Source organism: Trachymyrmex cornetzi, unplaced genomic scaffold (genome assembly GCF_001594075.2).
Source record: "Trachymyrmex cornetzi isolate Tcor2-1 unplaced genomic scaffold, Tcor1.1 scaffold579, whole genome shotgun sequence".
NCBI classification, from domain to species: Eukaryota; Metazoa; Arthropoda; class Insecta; order Hymenoptera; family Formicidae; genus Trachymyrmex; species Trachymyrmex cornetzi.
Genome location: NW_017299892.1, coordinates 3,100,372 through 3,123,941, shown reverse-complemented (window position 1 = coordinate 3,123,941; position 23,570 = coordinate 3,100,372). Strand labels below are relative to the sequence as shown.

The following is a 23,570-nucleotide window of genomic DNA, read 5'->3' as shown; positions in this document are numbered from 1 at the left end:
CATAAAGTTAATCGTAAATTTAACACTATTAATTGATACACTCAAGTGATGTATAAAGTACATCGTTTTAGATAATTATTTTTTTTTATAGTAAAAGATCAATGTTCTCTCTCAATATCTTTCTGAATATATTTCATAATTATATTTTTATATTTTAATATCGCCCCTTTTCAATTAAATTAAAAAAAATATTTAACTTTATTGTATGGATTGAGAAATCTCAATACCACAATTGCCATCTTAGATCATACATATTATTTATGCATTTTTGGTCTTTCATGTTTTATCTTTGCAATGACCAAAATAACTCGTCTTATTAGTATCACGCTATTGATTGTAATAATCACATATACACTTGCAAATGATGTCAATATAAAACGAAATAAATATATTCTGAGCAATACTGAGACTCAATCAGTCTTATCGTGGAATGCTTGACCCATGCTTCACATGATCACGATGGTAGTTTATTGCGAATGTATAAATGTTACTAACATATTTTTCAACAATATTTAGTACACTGTTACAATGATCATTTGTGTGGATATGTCAGTGGTTTGATAATGCAAATGATGATCTGTGTACCAAGGAGAAGCTGGAAGAAGTATCAATTTCAGTAAGAAAGAAGATTCGATGAAGAAAGCATGCAGAACGACTATTTTTGTTTAGACGTTACGTACATGTGATTTTTGGTAAGAAACAAACTAAAAAGTGATGCGTTAGAATTTATTTGGCATCATCTGATAAGTGAAGTTTTGACAAAATGTATAACTTTGGATGAAACAGTGTTATTTAAAACAAATTATTAATACTTTTGAACCTTTCGCTGGTATTTTCTTTAGAGGTGCCACAAGATTTGCAAATTATTGCTGTGTCGTAATCCATTACCAATGTCAACGTTTCTGTGAACTTTGCCGTTTACGAAATGTTGGCATTAGCAATGGATCATAACACGGTGATAACCCGTAAACTCTTTGACACCTCTGAGAAAGCAAATCATTCATTACAATAATGTAACCTCGGAAAATAAAAATCAGAGCGTAAGTTGAATATGAAGAAAGAGTGACAGAAGCGTAAATGTAGCTTCTAGGAGGCGAAAATTGAGACAATGAAAAATAAAAGTAGTGTGAACGGCTCCTTAGTAATCATACAATATGTATCTAACAAAATATATGGATATATTAATTTATAACAAATTTAAACGTACTTAGTTTAAATCGATGTTAGAAAAATGTATATAAAGTAAAAAGGAATAAAAAATATCTAACTCTATTAAATTAATTAAAAATATTGCAATAATTTTACTTTTACTTTTATAAACCATTTAATAATATTTAAAACACTTAAAAGTAAATAATATTTTATAATATTTAAAATAAATTATAAAATAACGTTAAAACTGATAATTATAATATTTCTATAACATAAAATAGACTTTAGCTTGTTTAAAATTTTTTATGTTGACTAATTGTTTCAGGAACAAGTGGATATTATTTTGTTTAAAGTTTAATTTAAAGGAATCAGTTATCAGTCTTTCATGGATTCGAATTTATTGGCCTCTATAATTAACCGATCTACAACTTATACAATTTTCGATGCATATTTAAAAGCAACGAGATTTGAAGACAAGCCTTATAGAAGCAGACAATATTACAAGTGGAAGGTTATTGCAGATAGTACGGGGCAAAGATGGCTTACCCGCTTGATTTCTTTGCTGGATGTTTGGGAGGTAAAGTTTTGTATATATACAAATTAAATTACTGATTTAAATATATTTTTTGAAACCTTAATTATGTTTTTTTTTAAGCGTTTTGATATAATTTATATTATTACAATTATTTACTGTTTTTAAAATTTGTCGTTTGCTTGATAAAAATGTGCAGTTAGTAATGGAAGTTCATCATTCACTTTTCATATAATATTTATAAGTTGTTTAAATAAAAAGATTCAATTGTGTTAATGGAAGTTAAAGTTATTTGTTTTCTATACAAGGTTCGAGAATTACGCTAATTAGATTTAACATTTTCCCGTGGAACACCCTGTATAATTTGTACTTGAGTTAAAAAATGATCAATAATAAGAAACAATTATATTATCATATGACTTGATTATCATAGATAAATCAAGACTAACACATTTATGCGCATTTCCACCAATGTGTAGTTTAACCTTAATCTCGGTTTAATTTACTTTTCGTCTTTTTCTAATCTTTTGAACTAGAAAAAGATGAAGAGTAACTTAAACCGAGATTAAGGTTAAACTACACGTTGGTGGAAACGGGCATTAGAAAACTTTATAATTTTCTGTTTTAACAAACTGACGCAATTAACAAATCTGCTAATTCATATCAGTTTACGCTTTAACTTGTTATAACATTAGAACAACAAGTTATATCTTTAAAAAAATCTATTGCCAAATCATTCAATCTTTTTATTGCATTAAGCAAGTTTCAATAAATACAAAAAATACAATACAGCAATCCAGGCAACATTAATGAGTAAAAGACTTTATAAAGATGTCATAAAAACTTCTCTTAGACATCTCTGAAAGATAGAGTAAAGTCAATGGCTGCGTTCAGTAGAGAAAGCAATTTTGCAATTGTTGTAAAATTCTTGAATATAATTGGTTTATACGTTTAGATCCAATGAGGGACAAGGGCAAGACTAATCATATTGAAGAATTTTACGACTGTTGCAAAAAAGCTGCCTTTTCTGCTAAACGCAGCTAATATTTACGCCACATATACAGAAATCAGAAAAAAAGGAGTGAGAGATTTTTGCTGCATCTAAGTATTTTACTTACAACAAATATAGATTCCATCGTGTTGCGTATCGTTCCTGGCTGAGTCATCTTAGTGAAAAGTTTAATAACAAATGCAAATTGCTATTAATTTAAATTGTTAGTAACTTAAATTGTTAATAGTGTCTTAATATCTTATATCTTAACATTTGTAATATATGCAACAAATTAGACTAAGGTATTATCTATTATTTTATATATGTATATGTACATTTATTTTTTTAATTTTTTAATAAAACTTTGTAAACACATTTTATAAGTTATTGTGTCATTTTACTTCTTATTTATAAACATTATTTGTAATTTTTTATGAGTAATACATTTTCTTCATGAGTAGTTGTACTCCTATCCCTATGGGATGTATTATTTGAATTTCCAATCTTTTTTGTAGTAGTAACAGTATAAATATGTTATTGATATACGCACATTAATATATTTTATTTATCTTAAACATAGTAAATAATACTTGATAAATTAAGTTTTTGATATGTATAATAAATACGGCATATACATATACTTGAGTTACTCTATCTAAAGACGTCTTCGAGACATGCTTGTTATCTGGGAAACATATAATAAAATCTATCTTATAAATTTCAGGATGTGCCGGTATTATGGTGGGATATCCTTTGGATACGGTCAAGGTCCACATGCAGACTCAAGACTGCCGCAATCCAAAATATCGGGGTACCTGGGATTGTTTGCGAACCATACTCGCGAAAGAATCGGTAATTTATTACATTAAATTGGATTTAAAGTTTAGCCGTTTTTACATTTGTAGGTAAAACCTATTAATATTGTTATTTATATATTTTTGTGTAGGTGACTGGTCTTTATAAAGGAATGACTTCGCCAATCGCAGGGGTGGCTGTGGTAAACGCCATCGTCTTCGGTGTTTACGGATATACTCAACGGAACCTGTCTGAACCTGATCGATTGTCATCGTATTTCTTGGCTGGTGCATCTGCCGGATTTGCTCAAACTCCTGTTTCAAGTCCAATAGAGTTAGCAAAGACACGTCTGCAATTGCAATCCACGGGTCGAGGTAATTTTCAAGGACCAATGCAGTGCTTGAGGAACATCTATAGGCAGGATGGTTATCGTGGCGTCTTTAAGGGTCTAGGTATTACATTCCTTAGGGAAGGACCGAGTTATGGTATGTACTTCGTGACCTACGAGGTGCTAACCAAAACATCCTCGAAGCAACCGATCTCGACGTTTCATATGATGTTGGCCGGAGGATTTGCTGGTACAGCTTCTTGGGTGATTTCTTATCCTATCGATGTCATCAAGTCGCGTATACAAGCGGAAAGTAGTAATCGTTACTCGGGGGCTTTGGATTGTCTCAAGAAATCTGTACGCGCTGAAGGATATAGCTGCTTGTATCGAGGCTTGAATTCGACGATTCTTCGAGCGTTTCCGACGAACGCGGTGACTTTCGCTGTAGTTACATGGACGTTCCGATTATTTGGCGAACAACCAAATGAGGTATCGAAGAGGGAGGATGTCATATCAAGAACGATGCAAACGAAAAACCATACGACAAAAGGATATGAATCCTTCGCTAGTAAATGGAACGTATTCTTCGATAGTATTTCGAGAAGTAATGGTTTTGTTACTCCATCATACTCCGTCGGATCTATGTTGCCGATTAGCAGGCAACTAATGTCAGATAATAGTGCCTGCTTGGTCCACAACTACAGACAATCGGGTTGTAAGTACGAGAATGCGTTGAAGCAGAAGAGTATATCCGAGGGTTGGGAGGAGAGAAAAAGAAAGTCGAGAAACGATGAAGGAGTTGAGGAAGATGACTATGTTGACGAAAGAAAGGACTATGGCAACGTTAAGACAGTCATAAACACGTGTACTTGTAATCTGCAACACGTACTCGATGTCACAAATCTGGATAATATTTGATGTTACTGCAGTTGACGAAGTCTAGCACGTGACTTGTATTTTTAGTATAATATGTGTAAAAAAGGAATATAATATCTATTTAAATAGATTTTCCTTTTATAATTAATTTAATTAATGACGAATGCATATACATATCGCTCCCTTACCTAAAAAGTGACACAACAAAAAATATTATTTTTGAGTTATTACAATGAATAAGATAGATAAACATTATCCTATCAATCATCGAAAGTTAATTAATTTCATAAAAAAATATTAAAACGTCAAAAAGGATGGTTTTTTAAGGATTATGAAATGAACATGATACAAGAAATGAAGTTTAATCATGTTAAAAATATTTTTTTTTTGCAGGAATATATTATTTGATTATTCAATAACTTTCAAGTTAAAAAAAAATAATAATTCCTTTCTTCTAGGAAACTTATTCTTTGAGTTGTGTCATTTTTGAAATAAGGGAATGATATGCACATAAATATATGACAACGCATAGAATGGAGGAGTTCTTAGGTGGGATTTACAAACATAAAAAAAAGACATATTGATCTGCTGTCGACAATAAAACACCCATGAATGATACCGGTGTAATACTGGCAATTCTGTTTGTCGAATATCCATCAGGTATTAATAATACTATTTTACACTAATTGTTTGATATATATATCGAATATGTTTTAGCTTTATATTAGTACAGTACTAGTAGCGAATCTTGCCGCGGTTAAAGTTTAATTTTCCGTAAATGTAAACTATACAAAATAGAACACAAACATAAAAAGATGCAGTATTATGTATAAATAACTATTATGTTTTAATAAAATGATAATAAGGTGATGTTTTGAAGGTAGGCCCTCAAAATTGGGTTTCGAGATATTATAAAAGTAAATAAAATGTTAATTGACATATAATCTATTCATATAAACTAAAAAAAATTTCCTTTTCTACTTGTGCAAGAGTTCACAGGGCCCATATTCTGTAGACGTCTATCGACAGTTGTCGATATCGTTAAGTAGCGACAGCCAATGAGAACCGCGCTTTTTTCCTAGGATAGCCCTTGCCATTGGTTTTCGTTAGTTATCGACACCGACAACTGTCGATAGATGTGTACAGAATATGAATCCAGAATTGGCAATACAAAAATGAAAGTTTTTTGGAACTCTTAATATTTCTGAATCAGAAATGGAAAGGGATGGAAAAGATTTCATAATTCAGAGATTAAAAAAAATTATTTTTTAATCTCTCTGTCCTATCTGGGATAATACTGTTGAAAGCCATACTGATTCTACATTGCGTTAATTGATACTGAGCTAACAATGGCTAGCATATATTTAATATTAAAACAATACCGAATTTCTAATATAGATACGACGTTGACGATCAATACTGGATTAGATACATCGTTCCAATATTATGATAATGTTGAATCAATATTGACATATAGTAGCCTGCCAGTATTAAAATTCCGATATCCGATACTGGGCCACTTGTAAGTCTCAACCTAGGTAGCTTAATTGAAGTATGTTCTTACGTTAAGAATGTAAAGTTGCAGCTGAATTAAAGTTAGTAACTTGCTAGAAAAGTATGTATATCTTTAATTCAACAATTGAAGTAATTGAGTAAGCAAAGAAATGACTATAAATTTGAATGTAGGTGTATTATATATGTATATATATTTGATATACTTGGGCATAGACGCTTATATTATAATTAATGAAATTTGTAAAATGTGTTTTAATCTTCTTTCTATTGTTTTATTATAGCTGCTTGATTTAATCGATATATTAAGACTGACATGCTTTATAAATTTTTATAATTTCTATTGATTTGTATCCTTAAAATGAGTTAACACAATTTATACTTGCACAAGCTCGCTATGAAGCAGGAATAGAAGGATCTCTTTTGTCAAGCAGCAGTCTTTGATTGATTGGCGGACATGTAAGACCACATGTCACTGCCAGCGCGATATTTATTCGCTTTTAAAATCATTACAAAATAGTTTGTATTTCTCTTACAATCCCCTTACCGATCTCATTCCTCCTTCACACTCTTCTGCATTTCTTCAGTCTACGAATTGGTCTTCAATCCTCCCCCGCCCACGTGTCAAAATTTTGACACATTCCAAATTCTCAGCACATATGAACACACACGGCAGTACCTTTCAACCATTGCTAATTGTTCTCAGCAATTGATCGCAAATAAGACTTTGTTGTAACCACGTTTTTATTCCAAATCAAAAAATTATCAAGTTTTAAACTGTTGCCACTAAATCTACATCACGATCAATACAATTTGTTAACCTCCTGCGCGATTGCTCTAAATTTTTAGGAAACATTCTTACTGGGTAAGTATGCAAGCTAAATTAATAAATATAGGATAAAATTTTTGAAAAAGCGTTTTAATATAGACAAATTTTGAAGTAGTTTAAATGTATTTATATTTATAATATTGTACTTGTATATTTAACCAATACAATTTAGTAATTTATTAATAATTTATTGAGTAATATATCTTCCTATATTATTTTACTTCCGACATTAGCATAAAATTTCAAATTTTTAGTAAGATAATTTAATTTTAATTATAAAATTTCTGGCCTTTTTATATCTATCGCAATATTGCAATACATCTTATATTTAATATTTACTAGCTGTTTTTTCATAGGTTCCTCTTGAAGAAATCAATTAATTTAATTAAACTATTTAAATGTTGTGATAAATCGTATCGCTATCTTTGCGGGAGCTAAACCCTTCAATTATTCAAATTTTGATATGGATGCAGAGCCTACTACCAGTAACAAAAAAAACGAAAAATATAATACAAATAACCAACGTTTGATAGCTGAAAGTGGTGGCCGTTGTATGAGCACACAAGCAATGCAATCGCTTTATGATTTCCGACAGAATAATCTACTTTGCGATGCAATATTAAGATTAGAAGATGGTGGTGTCTTTCCAATTCATCGAGCTATACTTTCGGCATGCAGTACTTATTTCAGGTTTAATTTTAATCAGGTTTAATTTTATTTCCTCTGAATTTTATATTAAATTATTCGAATTTATATACAAAATAATTGATTAATAATAATAAAATAATAAAATAATTACTCTTTATGAAAATAATAAAAAATGATAACATTTTAATAATTTGTTACTCGGATTTGTTATTACATTTTTTTGTAATAAAGTTATTAATATCATAAAATAACTATATACATTTACTGTCACAATCTTTATTAGTAAATTAATTTTACAGGACATTATTTACAACTACATTGCATTCTCGTGAAAAAACTGATGTCCTTCTGCCAGGTGTGACAAGTCCAATAATGAATCTTCTGCTGGAATATGCATATTTACGATCCATTGATGTGAGTCGTGAAAATGTATGTGAACTATTGACCACGGCGGATTATCTAAGCATTGTAGGTGTACTCGATTTATGCTGTGACTATCTAAGAGATAATTTAGCACCGGAAAATTGTATCGGAGTGATGAGATTCGCCCGTCAACATTTTTGCAAGAAGCTAGAAAATGATGCTTACCGTTTTATTGTAGGACATTTTGTCGAGGTGCGGCTAGTATAATAATTCACATATATCATTTCTTCATAATATAATTTCTCTTGCTTTACATTAGGTGTCACAAAGAAGCAAAGAAATTTTACATTTACCTATCGAGGAACTGAAATCGTTAGTCGGCGCTGACGAATTAAATGTTAAAAGCGAGCAAACAGTTTGGGAATTAGTTCTGAGATGGATAAATCACGATCCAGAATCTAGAAAAGATTATATCGTCGATCTAATGAAGAATATCAGACTCGGTCTCTTAGACACGCAGTTTTTTCTGGAGAATGTCAAGGATCATCCTTATGTCGTAGGCAACGATGCGTGCAGACCCATTATCATCGAAACTCTGAAGTTTTTATATGATTTAGAGATGATTACTCAGAAAGATGGAGAAGTACCAACGCCGGAAATTGCACGACCCAGAGTCCCGCATGAGATTCTGTTTGCCATTGGTGGATGGAGCGGTGGCTCTCCAACAAATTATATCGAAACGTATGATACAAGAGCAGATCGATGGATTCCGGTAGTATTAGACACTTGACAGTTTTTTCAACGTAATTTTAATAAATTGTAAATATTGATATAACTAGACTGGATTTTTGTTGTCATTTGTAATGCAACAAGGCAAAGAAAAGTAAGGTGTAAACATTTAAAAAATGTAGAAATGAATATAATGATTGTTGTTTATCCAGTCTGGAGCCTCCCAAACATGTGTTGCGATTGTGACACAATTTTTAAAGCAGCAAACATTTGCGACCTATCTAGTTTTAACAAATATGAAAAGGCGAGGTAAATTAATTAATTATTTATATTGTCTTATTTATATATCGCGCGACTCATCAAAAATAGCGGGACGTGATATATTTTGGGAATCTTTAATCTAATCCTTAAAAAAGAAATTAATTGTAACTTCGTATTATTCTTGAACGTGTACGCTGTACTAAAATTAAAGAACATTTTTACTTTATTTCAATAAAATTTTAACAATTTATTTATGTAAAATCTTGAGTTTTTTAGATCGAAGAAACAGATCCGACTGGTGCGCGAGCTTATCATGGACTTGCGGTAGTTGGTTTTGATATCTACGTTATCGGAGGATTTGATGGCGTCGATTATTTCAATAGCTGCCGTTGCTTTAATGCGGTGACCAAGGTGTGGCGAGAGGTTGCTCCCATGAACGCTAGAAGGTCAAATATATTTCGAAGGGGCTAGTCACTACCTCTGTGATTTGGATAATTTTAATTGATTTATTTATGATAAAGACAGTTAAAGAAACAGTATTGAAACATAAAATGTGCGTTTACAGCTGTCTTTAAATAGATATTTTCAAATTATTTTTAAATTATATAGTTACACTAATAAGGTACGTACACAATAGACAAAAGAAAATTACATAAAAACATAAATAAAACTGTATGCAAACATTAAATAAATATGAACTAAAATTTAGTGACTAGCTCCTTGATAATGTCGTTAGCAATGAAAGCTCGCATCAGAATCTTTTCATTGTCGCAGATGTTATGTCAGCGTGGCAGTTTTAAACAATCTGGTTTACGCAATGGGAGGATATGATGGATACCATCGGCAAAAAACGGCGGAACGCTATAATTACAAGACAAATCAATGGTCCCTTATTGCATCAATGAACGTGCAGAGATCTGACGCGAGTGCAACGACATTAAATGGTATTATTTGATTTTTTATAAACTGTTCTGATATGTTTATTTTAGTTATTTAAAAAGTAATGTTTGCAACTGCATAATTAATCTCTCTATTTTATACGAGATAGATTTTTTAAAATGTCTTGTGATAATAAAATGTATCTTGTAAACTTTTTGAATGTTTTAATAAAATGTAAAAATTTCATTCCTGTGCATAAAAACAAAATAAATGTAGGTACAAGTAATTTTGAAATATATATACATTAAAAAAGGAAAAAGAATACATATTATAATAAAATTATTTATTGAAAATTAGAAATAAGTATAAATATATATGTACGTGTCATAAATTTTTAAAATTTTGAATGCTTGAAAAACCATTATTTCTATATCATATAAAAAATATTATAAAGCTTATTGGTAAATTTTTTATATGCTACAGATAAGATATATATTACGGGCGGTTTTGATGGACATGATTGTATGAATACGGCCGAAGTGTATGATCCAAGCACCAACCAGTGGACAATGATAACAGCAATGAGGTCACGAAGGAGTGGTGTGTCGTGCATATCTTATCACGGCTGTGTTTATGTTATTGGTATTAAAACTTGTTACAAGAGAAATTTCATTACGGCATTTGCGCTATTTATGTATAAACGCATTTATGCATAAGGAAATTAATTTTAAAGTATTCTTTCTCATGCAAAACTATTTTAATATATGCGTGTACATATATCTATATATATAGCTTAATTTATTTCATAATTATTCACTTCTCTTATAATTGTTTTTCTCATTGCAATATCATTTTACATTATTATTTTTATTAATTATGAGAAAGCTAACAATTTTTTTCATAAAGGAGGATTTAATGGAATATCGAGAATGTGCAGTGGGGAAAAATATAAACCTTCTACAAACAGCTGGAGCCATATTCCTGATATGTATAATCCACGTAGCAATTTCGCCATTGAAGTTATTGACGATATGATTTTTGCTATCGGTGGTTTTAATGGTGTTACTACAACATACCAGGTGGAATGTTACGACGAGAAAACAAATGAGTGGTAATTATTCCATTGCATAAATCTTTTATTATTGAATTTTATAAAATTTATGTGACAGATTAATATGGAGCCAAAAATAGTTGCATATTTTGCAGCAACGATTTAATAAATTTTGTATAAAAATCTTACCTGAGTAAGAAGTTTACAAGTTTCATTTTTCAAGCATATGTTATATTTACAATACTTATATTAGTTTCTAAAACTGTAAACATAGGTACGAAGCGACAGACATGAATATATGCAGATCAGCACTGTCGGCCTGTGTGATTATGGGTCTTCCAAATGTATACGATTATATTCACAAGCACCGTGAGCGCCTGATGGAAGAAAAGCGTCAGAAGTTACTGGCACACGAAGTACGTCGGAGTCAGCATCAGCAACAGCAACAGGAGCAACAGCAGACAAGGCAAACTTCTCAATTCGGCCAAATCATACCGATACCACCACCTCTACCACGCTAATAAATGAGAAAGATAATAATAATAATCGGCAGCTAAAACCAAATATCATTATTATGTAAATCAGCCAAATGTATAACATCTGTTCCATTTCATTGCGATACAAATTTTGGATTATTGCTAAATGAGATGCAATCAGAAAAATGAAGGTTAACTGATCAATTGTCAATAACACAGAAAACCGTTTATATATTTGGCAATGATTATTTTTGACTACTTACAAAAAGAATATTTTATTATATTTATATAATTTTCAGACTGCCATTTACCCCTCTTTGTTAAGTTAAATCTTTTTTGATACTGCAGATATTTCTATTGAATCTTTTTGCGATTTTACACGTACGCTATATAGTGCTATTTCAAATAATTAAATTGATTAAGATTAACGACGAAATAAGTTATTCATTTTTCGTTTTGGAGATTAATGGTATTGATTTAATTATTGCAATATAAAGCTCAGAATGGTAATACAAATTAGAATAATTGTTCATATAAAAAGGGCACAGCAATTGATAAAATAAATCATGAAATGCGAAAAGTAAAAATAAAATTTTATGAGATAATAACTTTGTGATAAATATAAGAAATTACTCTTGTAAGAGACATTCATTTGGCATTTTTTTAAGATGACATTATATAAGCAATTGTGTGCAGCAATACCGCATGTAACAGAAAATAAATAATTGTAACATATACGAAAGTGCAGTTGTTTACATTTATTTATGACATTTACTTATCATGTAAGTGAAAGTCTACTGCATAACTTATATAATTGCTTTTTAACAAGTACTGTAAACAGATTAATCTGTAAGATGACAATGTTCTTTTATTTATTTTTGTAAAATTTAAATAACTATAAAATGGTATATATTTTCTTATAACCATTTAAAAATTGCTAAAATATCAAATATTGCAAAATTGTAAAATATAAAACCGCGATGTAATACATATGTTGTATACATATATATCATATATAAAATGCTTATTGTCCTAAATTAGTTTTGTTTTGTTGAGTTATAATAATTTAAACAAAAAATTTTATAAGATATGTAAGTACATTAGCGATAAATCTCAGAAATGACAGATATATTTTTAAGATATTAAAAAATTTCAATATTTGGATTAAACATATATATATAAACAAACTAATTTATTATTGTAAAATTTATTGTTTGTAAAATAGTTAAAAAAGTTACAATTATGATATTATAATTTTTGGGAATGGTTAATCTTTCAATATTTTTACAATCTTTAACAGCTAGGAAAGTAAATTAATAGATATACTAATTATAAGTAATAATTGTATTATTATTAAATCAAATTTTTTAATATTTAAATCGACTCTCAAATAATTTATATACATATAATGCACAAAATTTATTTAATTAAAATCATATAAGAAAATAGTATATTGGGCTGTGTTTAGCAAAATATTTATTTTGCAATCGTCGGTGCTGAATATTTCAGATAATGACCGTATCTTTTGTAACTACATATTGGCATTGTTGGCAAGGAAAATTGGAGTAACATAGGATGGAAAGTGTTGATAGTAGTGGTTCTTTGATCCGCACGCCCTCTGAAGAAACGGATCTAAACCTAAGAGTAAAATTCATTTAATAGCCTATTTCAGGTTTCAGGCCACCTGATATCATCAGTTTAGTCTGCGCATGACGCGTGTCTACAGAGTAATGAGAAAAACCGTTCGTGTTGAGAGATGAATTATAATTTGTGAGTCATCGAATATACGCGTTGTATTAAAGCAGATGACACACTGACATGTTCTAGACACGCACTGTTTATAAATAATCAAATTTTTTATTTAACGATGGATATCATGTCAGTCATGTGCGAAATAGTAGTTGGTAACCTTCGCCACGCCGCACCGGTTGTTCCGTTCCTGAGTTAGCCAACGTGTATCGATGTATATGATAAAACGTGTGCATTTGTAAGCGGGGACGTGTAATCGCTAAGTGACTGTGTATTCAAAGTCGGAGAACCGAAGGACTCCCGACTCCGGGTGAATTGGTGCTCCGAAACGCGCTTGTCGACGCAATGGTGAGCTGAGGTGAGCTGAGGTGACACAGGGGGCAATGGCGAAAGTCGTGAGAGGGTCCGATTCGGTGCCCACGGTCTTGTTGTGCGAACATTGTACTAATCAGACGTTCAAACAAATTCAAGACTTCGTTCGGTGAGTCCATCTGCTTCATCGATCAATTACGATGCTTCGGTTTTGTTCAACGATTTTATTTCAAGACAACATTTTTTTCATAATTTATTAGCGGTTTGGAGACACAGTTTAAAATGACACGAGCATCTATGTTCTTTCTCTCAATAATGATATATTATATGAATCAGAAAAACAATATTTGTAAAGCATTTTTGATGACGTATGCTATTTTGATAAGTGTAGTTTTTAATGTTTTTATAACTATATGACAGTGCGTTATTTTATAATTTGTTTTAGGCATTTGAGAGATCAACATTGTTCCAGAGAAGGTGGATCTTTTGTTTGTCTCTATGGCTATAATGGGGTATGTACTAGTCTTCCTGTGGAAGGTGTTTCTGACAAGGATTATATAGCGCATGCCATGAAGCACGCAATTATGCAACAGCAACGAAAAAGCAATGGCGAGTTATCTGAGGCAAGCTCATCGTGGACCGTGTATTCTGCTGTACAAAATCTACCTGCTGTTCTAAACGATCCATTTAAAGGAAAACAGAGTAACTTTTTAACTCGTACTTGGGGAGATGGATTTATAGAGAAAATTGATATTCCAAAAAGTCCATATCTTCCTGAAGTCACCATGCAACATTTTGAAATGTATCTGAAAAAAATTGCGAGGGTAATTATTTATGCACTACAACAGTATTTAATAAATACTACCTGTAATAATTTACATCATGCTTACTATTTATACTTTCTATTTGTTCTTTCAGAGATATCGAAAACATTCACGTATGAATTTGAATGCCAACAAACCAACCACTCCAAATGAATTGCTCCAAAATTTTCCTAATCTTAAGAAAGTGAAGTCATTGGGTAAAATTCTCTAATATTTATATCATGAAAGATATCGAAAAATAGAATTTAGTAATAGGAATATATACATCTTGAAATAAATGTAAAAGAATAATTTACTTTTGCAAAAAATGGATTTAGATTCTATTTCATGTGTCATATTTTACTCTTTATAGATAAATATTTTTATAATTAAAGGATTAATGTATTTTTAATACATATCTTATTACATATTATTACATATTACATTTTAAATTAATCTATTTAAATTTAATTAGATATTAATTAGATATGTTTTACATGCAAATCATATGTTATACATTTATACATAAATTTAATTTATCAGCTCTTTAAGCTTTAATACTAAATAACTTTATATTGGATTTTTATTGATATAATAATAGCCATGTAAACTTATAACTGATATTTCTAATTTTTATTTAGTTATAAAATATAACTTTTTATCATTCAAAATTGCAACATTTTTTGCTTCAGATCGGCTACAGTTTGATTTAACTAATATTCCAAAGATCTTCTTAGTTCCAAACTTAGATCTTTCACAAAAAGATAACTTTGATGCTGTGTTCCCGTTTGCGAAAGATGGCCTCTTAACTGAAGAATGCAATATTGTTATGCACGTGAAGCAGATGCAAGAGAAGGTATTATAAACATAAGAAAAAAAAACAGATTCAGTTTATAAAGCTCATTATTGACATTGTATTTCTTAATTTAAATGTTTATTATATTATAAAAATAATTACACAATACACAAATACGTATAAAAATGAAGTTTTTGATGTTTTATTATCTGTTTTTAATTTATACAAAATATGTTTCTGCAGCTTAGTCACTATCTGGATGTTGTGGAAGTCCGAATAGCAGAGCAGGTTGCATCAAAATCTCAAGCCTTTTTCCATGCAATGACATCTCATGATGTGCTTATGGAACAACTCACACAAACTATTACGGTTCTAAAAGCACTTAGGAAAAATATTCACCAAGTCGATAAGCATCTAGTCAAGAATTCTTTAGAAATTTTACGGTGAGTTTGTATACATGTAACGTATGAACTATTTAACAAATTTACTATATTAGTATTTCTTAAAGAAACATAAAATTAAGTGAAATAGAAATATAAATTAATAACACAAGAAAGGAATGCTTTTGCTAAAGTAAACAAATTTTATTATAAATACAGATCTGAAAATAATGTGGGGTTATTAAAATAATTATGTAATTATATATTTAGTTTTATACATTTAACTTGATATTTATTGTTTTTATGTAGCTTGGAGCGCGCCAGATCTAATAGATTATTGGTCCAAGAAAAATTAAAACTTATGGCAACTGTGCATCAAAGTCAACCGATGATACAATTATTGTTATCTACGCCAGATTATGTTGCGGCATTAGACCTTATTTCTACAACGCAAGAAATTCTCTTGCAGGAACTGAACGGAATACATAGCTTTAGGTAAATAGAAATTCTGAAGAAATTTTTATAATTAATGATTATTATTTATGTATGATTTTATTGATAAAAAATTATTGAAATATTTACAACTGTTATAAACATTATCTAGACATTTAAGTTCTCAACTAACCGAAATGGAGAAGCTTGTGGATAAGATGCTGTCGACTGAGTTTCAAAGATATGCAACAGCGGATCTTAATAGGCCATTAGGTGGCGAGAATACCGTTTTAGATGGCGTAAGTACATAAACAATGTTACATCGCATTATATTCTTTGTCTTTAGCAAACAAACCTCTGTACATCTCTTCCCAATGAGATTGTTTATACATTCTTAATGAACAGGATAAACTAGTCTCCATCATTTCTGGTCTACTACGTCAGAAACATTTTCAATTCGTGGATACATACAAAGAAGAAGCTGTGACTACTGTAAGAGCCTTAACAAAGCAACGGGTGATAGAAGCTTTGGCAGCGAGTGATTGTTGCAGTGATCAGCAAGCAGCAGCTCTCGAAGTCGGAGGTCTCTCATTGACGGAAAGATTATCTTTGCTCCACAATACTATACAGTCTTTCACATTTCTTCTATTACGAGTTAAGGTAAATAATTTAATAAACCTATCTATGTATATATATATATATATATATATATATACATATATATATGTATATACATATATATATGTATATACACACTTATGCTCTCCTTTATTATCTTCTGCTTTATATTATTTATTGTGAATTTTTAATTTTTAATATTAAATGTCTTGTGTAACTGAGCATTAAAATTGATATTAAGATTTTTTAATTGTGTCGCTGTGGAATAAATGAAACGTGTGTATTATACATATAGAAACCTGTGTATTATATATAATAATTAAATGTTCTTTTATATTAGGCAGTTCATGATGTAATGAAAGACACCGCGGATTTATCAGCAGGACGTTTATGCGATGGCTCGTTTGATGAATCCGTACCTGATCGTTTATTGACTCGAGAAGAGCATTCGCGAGTGATTACTAAACTCTGTGACATGATTACTTCTGTGTGTGATTACTGCCACGAGCGAATGGGAAATCTACTTTCAGCTGGGGCAAGTGAGAGGGATAAATTCCACAACGATAAGGACAAGATAATTGCTGATGTTTCACAGAATAAATTAGAGGATAAAGACCATCATACTTGGAATGATAAGAACTCTTGGTTGAGTGAGAGAGCAACAGCCGCTCAAGTTTGTCAATTAGCCAATATGGTCGAAGAATTCACACACACTTGTGAGAAACTTTGCGGCAAACAGTGTACTGCTTTACGATCGGCATTTAAAGTAATTATTATTTGTGCATGTCATTTAAAATTTACTTATCAAATAGAGTAACTCTTTTGTCAATGCATAATTCATATTTTTACAGGCGCAAGCAAGTAAATTTGTACACCGCTTTCATAATGAACGCAAAACTAAGTTGACGCTACTATTGGAATCTGAAAGATGGAAACAAGCTGATGTACCATTAGAATTTCAGTCATTAGTAACGTATGTATACGAGAAAAAACGTTTTCCACTCAAAATACCCACATGTGAGGACAGCACGAAGAATGAAAGCGTGGGAAATTTCATCCTAGTTGGTGATGAAAAATTTGCTGTTGTTGGAACTGCTCTGATGCTTATACAGATGATACACGAATATTGCAGGTAAAGCTAAATTACAAAGTATTGTTCGTAAATCTTTCATAATATAACATACTTTGTTTTTAGGACTGGTAATGAATTAGTTGCCTTGTCTGGAACTATAGGAAGACAATTAGCCGAATTGTTAAGACATTATAATTCACGATGTTGTCAACTAGTTTTGGGTGCAGGTGCAATGGAAGTTGCGGGCTTGAAAACCATTACAAGCACGATTCTCGTATTGGCGGCGCGAAGTCTTAAGCTTGTATTGTGGTTTATGCCTTTCGTGAAGGCACATTTTCAAGGTGATTTAACATGCTGAATTATTATGTTAAATATAATTTAAAAACACATATAAAATTTAGCAACAAATAAAACGTTAAATATGAAAAGATTTACTTAAAAATATTCTATATACCCTTCTAATACATTCAGCACTCACGGAACAAAATCCAAGTCGAGGACTTATTGGCACGTCTGGTATCAGTGGAGGGGTAGCTCTATTAGATAGCGTTGAAAGAGATATTCGCGCACACGTTCGTGAAATTGAAGGAAAAATCCTCATTATTGTAGATAATTTATTAGGTGGACAAATATCCAAATGGACAGCAAGACCTCCAGTGCCATCCAAATCTTTCAGAAACATTTCTAGGTAAATATTTGGATAATGTTTATAAATATCCAATATTTATAACGATTATGATGTCTAACATTCATGTCTTTCAAAACTTCATTTTTATTTGTAGTTATCTAATGAAACTTCATGAAGCTGTTTCTGGTATTTTGCCTACTGTCGAAGTACAATCTCTTTACCGTACGGTAAATTCATCATTCAAGGAGAAACTTAGAGAGCAACTAGTTAAAATGAATATAGTGAACAATGGTGGTCCACAACACGGTGTGGTTACATCAGAACTTACATTTTATCTTGAAGCCTTAAGAAAATTAAAAGTTCTACCGAATGAGGAGTTAAATGACAATTGGATGAGCGACATATGGACTAGATAACATGCAGAGCGCGTAATATACTGCATTATAGAAGCAATGAAATATTATAGAAAAAGATGACTAAAAAATCAGTGCATTTGTCTTCCTTTACTCATTATATCTAAAATATGAAACATATAGTAACAATGTTCTTCGATTGTTTGATGAATTTTATGAAAGAAATATTATTTGCGTTAAATTTTGAACATTATGAGTACTTTAAATAACTATTGATAATTTAATATGACAAAAAATAATTATTATACATATTAGCAGATTACGACATAGCTTTGCTAGTTTGATGTGAAAAGAAATAAGAAGTTTCTACAAAATACATATTTAATATTGAAAAAAGAATTTGCCGCTAATTATAGCTGATTTCGTATTAAGTCAAACAATATTAATTTGCTAAAATATTGTTTGGTATCGTTCATATTTAAAACTATAGTTATGTGGATACATTTAACTAATCTGTCATAATATGTTCACCTCTCTTTCAAGTACTTTTACTGACCATAGTGTTCAAACAAAATTAGTATAGAATGTACATATGTCTATATATATTATTATAGATATATTTATAGAAACTTTGAGAATATTATTTTCCAGGATAGACAAAAATAAACGTAGACAAAAATTGAAGGAAAGAAGAGCGTCTGTTTATTTATAATTTAACATTACATTTCGTAAACGTTTCGATATACATGTAACAGGACCAAATGTAGTAACTTGTAAGATTTTGTATGATACCGATTTACTGTGTGTGCAGTACTTTTAAAGTTATACGTTTGTTTAAAAGGCTTTTTTTCATAATGAAAATTTCATATCAGTAATCAGATTCAACCAAGTTCATACATGTATGTACATACAAATTAAAAATGACAAATGTTTTAATTATTATGTATTTATTATTATATAAATTAATTGTACATTAATTATAATTAATTAAAAATAAAAGTTTGTACAATATATGGTCCACATCTAAGAGAAATTATAATAAAATGTATGTGCTTATCATTTATATTTCGGCAGAAAAAAATGCATAATATTAATGTTTTTAGTTTATATACATATACTAATGAGACTCCTGTGCAATTGTTAATTTATTATTATAATTAAATATGAAAGACAGTATGTTATTCTAATTGTAGAAAATGTTTTGGCTATTTTAGAAACTATTCACTCATAATAATTTATAAATTGTTGAATTTTATTGCGGATTGTAAGATATACACCATTCCTGATTTGATCTAGTCCAAGTTGTACATAATGTATGCAAGGATAATATATTGAAAAGTAATTAATTTAATTCATAAATAAATTTGTACATGTGTTATGCGCGTCATGATTTAGCGGAGACATACTAACATGTTATAAAGCTCTGAAAACATTTTTATATCACAAAAAAATCAAAGAAGCTAAATGAAAGTGTTCAGAGTCGATGATTACAAAAGATATATCCTTATAGATTTCTTTATCAAGACTGATGAGATCTTCCGTTAGATCATCGCGCATACAGTTGGAACGTTACGCAGACGAGCGATTAACGTAGGTGTAAATTATTATATCTTGTACTATCGTGATGTATTCTGAGCATTAACATAAACAATTAAAAATTAATTGTCATTAACTGGAAACAGTATAATGTTATTTACTTAAATAAACTGCTCCTAAAAATGTTTATCAAATTTTGTAATCTAGGATTGCATAGTAAGAACTGGATTAATAAGAATTAATTATTTATATTACACATAATAAATAATTATATATTGAAGACAGATGTGCTCTATTGCTCTATATTATATGCGAAAAGGTTTTTATTGCGTATGTTTACAATTATTATTTGTTTTTTATAGTAATTTACATGTCATACAAAAGTGATGCAAGTGAGTGGCTGAACCATGAACTGAGCGCTTACCTTCGTCTCCATGGTAATACAAAGTGAAACATATCCATAACCTGAAGAAACATGGAATTGTGCGAATAGAACTACAGTTTTCAGTATCATTTTTTATTGTGTTTTAAAAATAATGACTGCAGAAAACTGGTAATTAATTTATTATAGATATATATTAAATTTGTTACAGCTTTGTAAAAAGAAATGTATTAATATAATATATTATTAAATAATTATAATCTGAAGCTACATCGATGAGTAATATTTAAAAAAATACTTTTCATTGTTTCCTAATTTTGAAATAATGAATATAAGAATAATATTAAATAAACGATTTAAAGAAATCTATCTGTAACTATTAAATACAAATATAATTCAGTTTTGTAATTATTTGCTTTTTTTATTTACAATATTTATTCATAGCAGCTAACATCATATGTTTTTAACATTATAAAACTAATTACGATAGAATGAACTTTCTAGTGAGGAGTCTATGCGAGAAACTGCATTACAGCTCGCAATAGAAGAAGAAAATAGACGCAAAACTGATCCAAATGAAACTCATGAACGATCCATTATTATCCTTGGCAGCAAGGGAGTTGTAAGTGATGAAATTAGGAGCATACTATTACCGCGCGATGTACTTTGCATTTCAAATTGCACTTGTAGGGTAAAACAACAATGGTATATCGATTTCTTGAAAAAGACGAAAGACCAAAAGCAACTATAGCGATGGATTATTCATTTGGTCGCAAAACTGTGAAAAGTTTAGTAAGTGACGACTATATGTACTTAGTTTTCTACAAAAATACATTCAGAGGTGATAAAGTTTAATTTCTTTGCACTGAAGAATTATAAACATATATTAATTTTAGAAAATAAATTTATATTCTTATAAAAATGAAATTATTTAATAATAATTGTAATATTTTTATCATAAAAAAATATTAGTATATTTATTAACTAAACCAAAAATTTTTTGTTACTTTATTATTAAATTAAATTTCTAAATATTATATTGCTGTAGGTGAAAAATATAGTACATGTGTGGGAAGTGGGTTACTTGGCTTCTTCTTTGGTATCTGTTGCGATGACGGGTTCTACATTAACACATTCCCCTCATCACACCGTATTATTAATAATGCTAGATTTATCGCGACCAGAAGAATTATGGTCTTCCTTTGAGGAAGCCCTTTCTGTAATACGAAATGGTTTGAAAATGAGTTACGACACTAACACGATTCAAGAATTACGAGATAAGAGAGCAGCAGATAGAAAGAAAGAATTGGAACGTGGAGTTGATCCATTTTTTATGAAAATATGTATTATAGGTGGACGATATGATGAATTTAAGGTATTTGATAAATATATAATACATATGTATAAATATTATAAAAAGAGTGAAAAGAGACATTTTTTTTTCTGCACTGTACAAAGATAAAATTAAAAAATGTTACAACAATTTTAATTCATTGCTATATATGATAATAATATTATAAAAAAAATTAAAAAGTTTTAGTATATTAAACTCAAAAAGTGTATATAAAAATTATTAATATTCGTTTTAAACTTTGAATATTTTAAAAGACAATTATTATATCATAAATTTTATAACTTTTTGTAATATTGTAATATCTTAGAGTAAATTTATTTTAATATTATTAATTTTTTTCTGTGATTAATTTTTGTAGGAATTTGATTTGAGTAAAAAAGAATTTATTGGAAAGATATTGAGAGCGATAGCTCATAATCTAGGTGCGAGCCTTTATTACTATTCCTCTAAAGATAAATTTCTCGTACGACGACTTAAAGATTTATTATCTTATTATGGATTTGGTTCTTCATTTATGTAAGTTCTGATAATAATTTTTGATTTAATAAGTTTTACTATTCACCGAGAGCTTATTCATATTTTATAAATTACATTGTGATTAATCTCGACATTATGTCATTGTACGAAATGAAACGCAAGGGAGGATAAGTGTACGGATTATGAGAAACCGTTAATGATGCCGGCGGGTATGGATTCTTTCGGACGAATCGATTTGCAATTCCCTCAAACAAGACCATCGGCAATTTTAGATACTATCAAACAGATCTACGTCTCACGTATACCGCAAGTGTCGAGGAATGATGAAAGTACTTTGGAGGATCCCAGTAATGATCCTAACTTTAATGAGCCTATTATAGATAGATTGAGAATGCAGCGGGAAGAGGTATATATATGTTTATCTGTTCATTAACTTTACTTAATAGTTAGTAAATATTAGCGTAAAAGATTTGTTAATCTTAGGCATTACAAGTAAACCAAATTAATTATTTTCTTCCAGGAGATCAGTGTACTGCTGAATGACATGATGGAAGGCCGTATGCCGAAAATTCCTGTACCCGATCCAATTTAGAAAGTATAAATATTTTAAGTATTCTATTCCGATTTTGAAGCAGTAAATGAAAATAGATAATTTATTTGATAATTTATGCCACATTATATTATAAGCCATAATATATAGAATTAATAAAAATTAATAAATTATTTATGCATATATGTTAATAATGGGATATATATTTTCTCAAGATCATAATGCATCAAAACCGCATTACTTCCTTCTACAACTTAATACGTAAAGATAAGGAAAACAAACAAACTGTCACTAGCTTTGTTTCTTGAGATAAACTGATAACAAGACTGTAATAATAATATCTCTCTCCTTAAAACGAGGAAGAAAGGAAGAAATAATAATGAAGATAAGATAAACATGTTTCATTAGATAATAATTTTATGACTAACGTCTTTTTTGACATTTTATTGAAAGAGGCGTTTTAAAAGTATTTCTAAAAGAAGAAACGAGATTGTTTTTTAGACGTTTAAATTGCTCGTACTTTATTGATGATTAATTTCCTTTTCGTGTGCTGTATTTTTATACATTTTTAAATATAACAATTTTTTATATAAAGATCTTGAAATCTTTTGCTCCAGATAAAATAATCACGTTCTAGAAATCTTCTCTCTTCTTTTCCTCTTTTTGCTATTTTCCTTCGGATAAAATTAACTTTAAATCTTAATAA

At 29.8% G+C, this 23,570-nt stretch overlaps 4 protein-coding genes across 10 annotated transcripts; all 4 read left to right on the top strand.

Annotated features, from left to right (window-relative positions):
• Positions 1 to 479: 479 nt before the first annotated feature.
• Positions 480 to 4,921, top strand: LOC108766256 (mitochondrial basic amino acids transporter). 3 transcript variants are annotated; one of them, XM_018515437.1, is made up of 4 exons: positions 480 to 692; positions 1,506 to 1,729; positions 3,400 to 3,527; positions 3,622 to 4,921. In XM_018515437.1, exons 2-4 carry the CDS (start codon positions 1,690 to 1,692, stop codon positions 4,714 to 4,716), a joined length of 1,263 nt encoding a protein of 420 aa, XP_018370939.1. In that variant the 5' UTR covers positions 480 to 692; positions 1,506 to 1,689; the 3' UTR covers positions 4,717 to 4,921. The 3 variants fall into 3 exon arrangements, with proteins under 3 accessions (XP_018370939.1, XP_018370936.1, XP_018370938.1); XM_018515434.1 differs by having other exon boundaries at positions 1,478 to 1,729; XM_018515436.1 differs by lacking the exon at positions 480 to 692 and adding an exon at positions 1,228 to 1,242 and having other exon boundaries at positions 1,478 to 1,729.
• Positions 4,922 to 6,497: 1,576 nt separating this feature from the next.
• Positions 6,498 to 12,155, top strand: klhl10 (kelch-like protein 10). 5 transcript variants are annotated; one of them, XM_018515642.1, is made up of 9 exons: positions 6,498 to 7,051; positions 7,489 to 7,705; positions 7,963 to 8,278; positions 8,346 to 8,798; positions 9,293 to 9,462; positions 9,791 to 9,960; positions 10,379 to 10,537; positions 10,802 to 11,006; positions 11,221 to 12,155. In XM_018515642.1, the coding sequence occupies exons 2-9, from the start codon at positions 7,569 to 7,571 to the stop codon at positions 11,465 to 11,467; spliced, it is 1,857 nt and encodes a 618-aa protein (XP_018371144.1). In that variant the 5' UTR covers positions 6,498 to 7,051; positions 7,489 to 7,568; the 3' UTR covers positions 11,468 to 12,155. The 5 variants fall into 5 exon arrangements, with proteins under 5 accessions (XP_018371144.1, XP_018371146.1, XP_018371143.1 ...); XM_018515644.1 differs by having other exon boundaries at positions 7,372 to 7,705; positions 7,963 to 8,131; XM_018515641.1 differs by having other exon boundaries at positions 7,372 to 7,705; positions 7,963 to 8,260.
• Positions 12,156 to 13,134: 979 nt separating this feature from the next.
• Positions 13,135 to 18,736, top strand: scat (VPS54 subunit of GARP complex scat). The gene is made up of 13 exons (XM_018515415.1): positions 13,135 to 13,652; positions 13,929 to 14,307; positions 14,402 to 14,504; positions 14,979 to 15,142; positions 15,326 to 15,525; positions 15,772 to 15,957; positions 16,067 to 16,193; positions 16,300 to 16,554; positions 16,853 to 17,278; positions 17,364 to 17,644; positions 17,708 to 17,925; positions 18,056 to 18,272; positions 18,367 to 18,736. The coding sequence occupies exons 1-13, from the start codon at positions 13,555 to 13,557 to the stop codon at positions 18,626 to 18,628; spliced, it is 2,916 nt and encodes a 971-aa protein (XP_018370917.1). The 5' UTR covers positions 13,135 to 13,554; the 3' UTR covers positions 18,629 to 18,736.
• Positions 18,737 to 20,468: 1,732 nt separating this feature from the next.
• On the top strand, positions 20,469 to 22,943 carry LOC108766279 (cytoplasmic dynein 2 light intermediate chain 1). The gene is made up of 7 exons (XM_018515461.1): positions 20,469 to 20,654; positions 20,988 to 21,105; positions 21,174 to 21,275; positions 21,532 to 21,858; positions 22,196 to 22,353; positions 22,477 to 22,720; positions 22,835 to 22,943. The coding sequence occupies exons 1-7, from the start codon at positions 20,638 to 20,640 to the stop codon at positions 22,904 to 22,906; spliced, it is 1,038 nt and encodes a 345-aa protein (XP_018370963.1). The 5' UTR covers positions 20,469 to 20,637; the 3' UTR covers positions 22,907 to 22,943.
• The last annotated feature ends 627 nt before the right edge of the window (positions 22,944 to 23,570 follow it).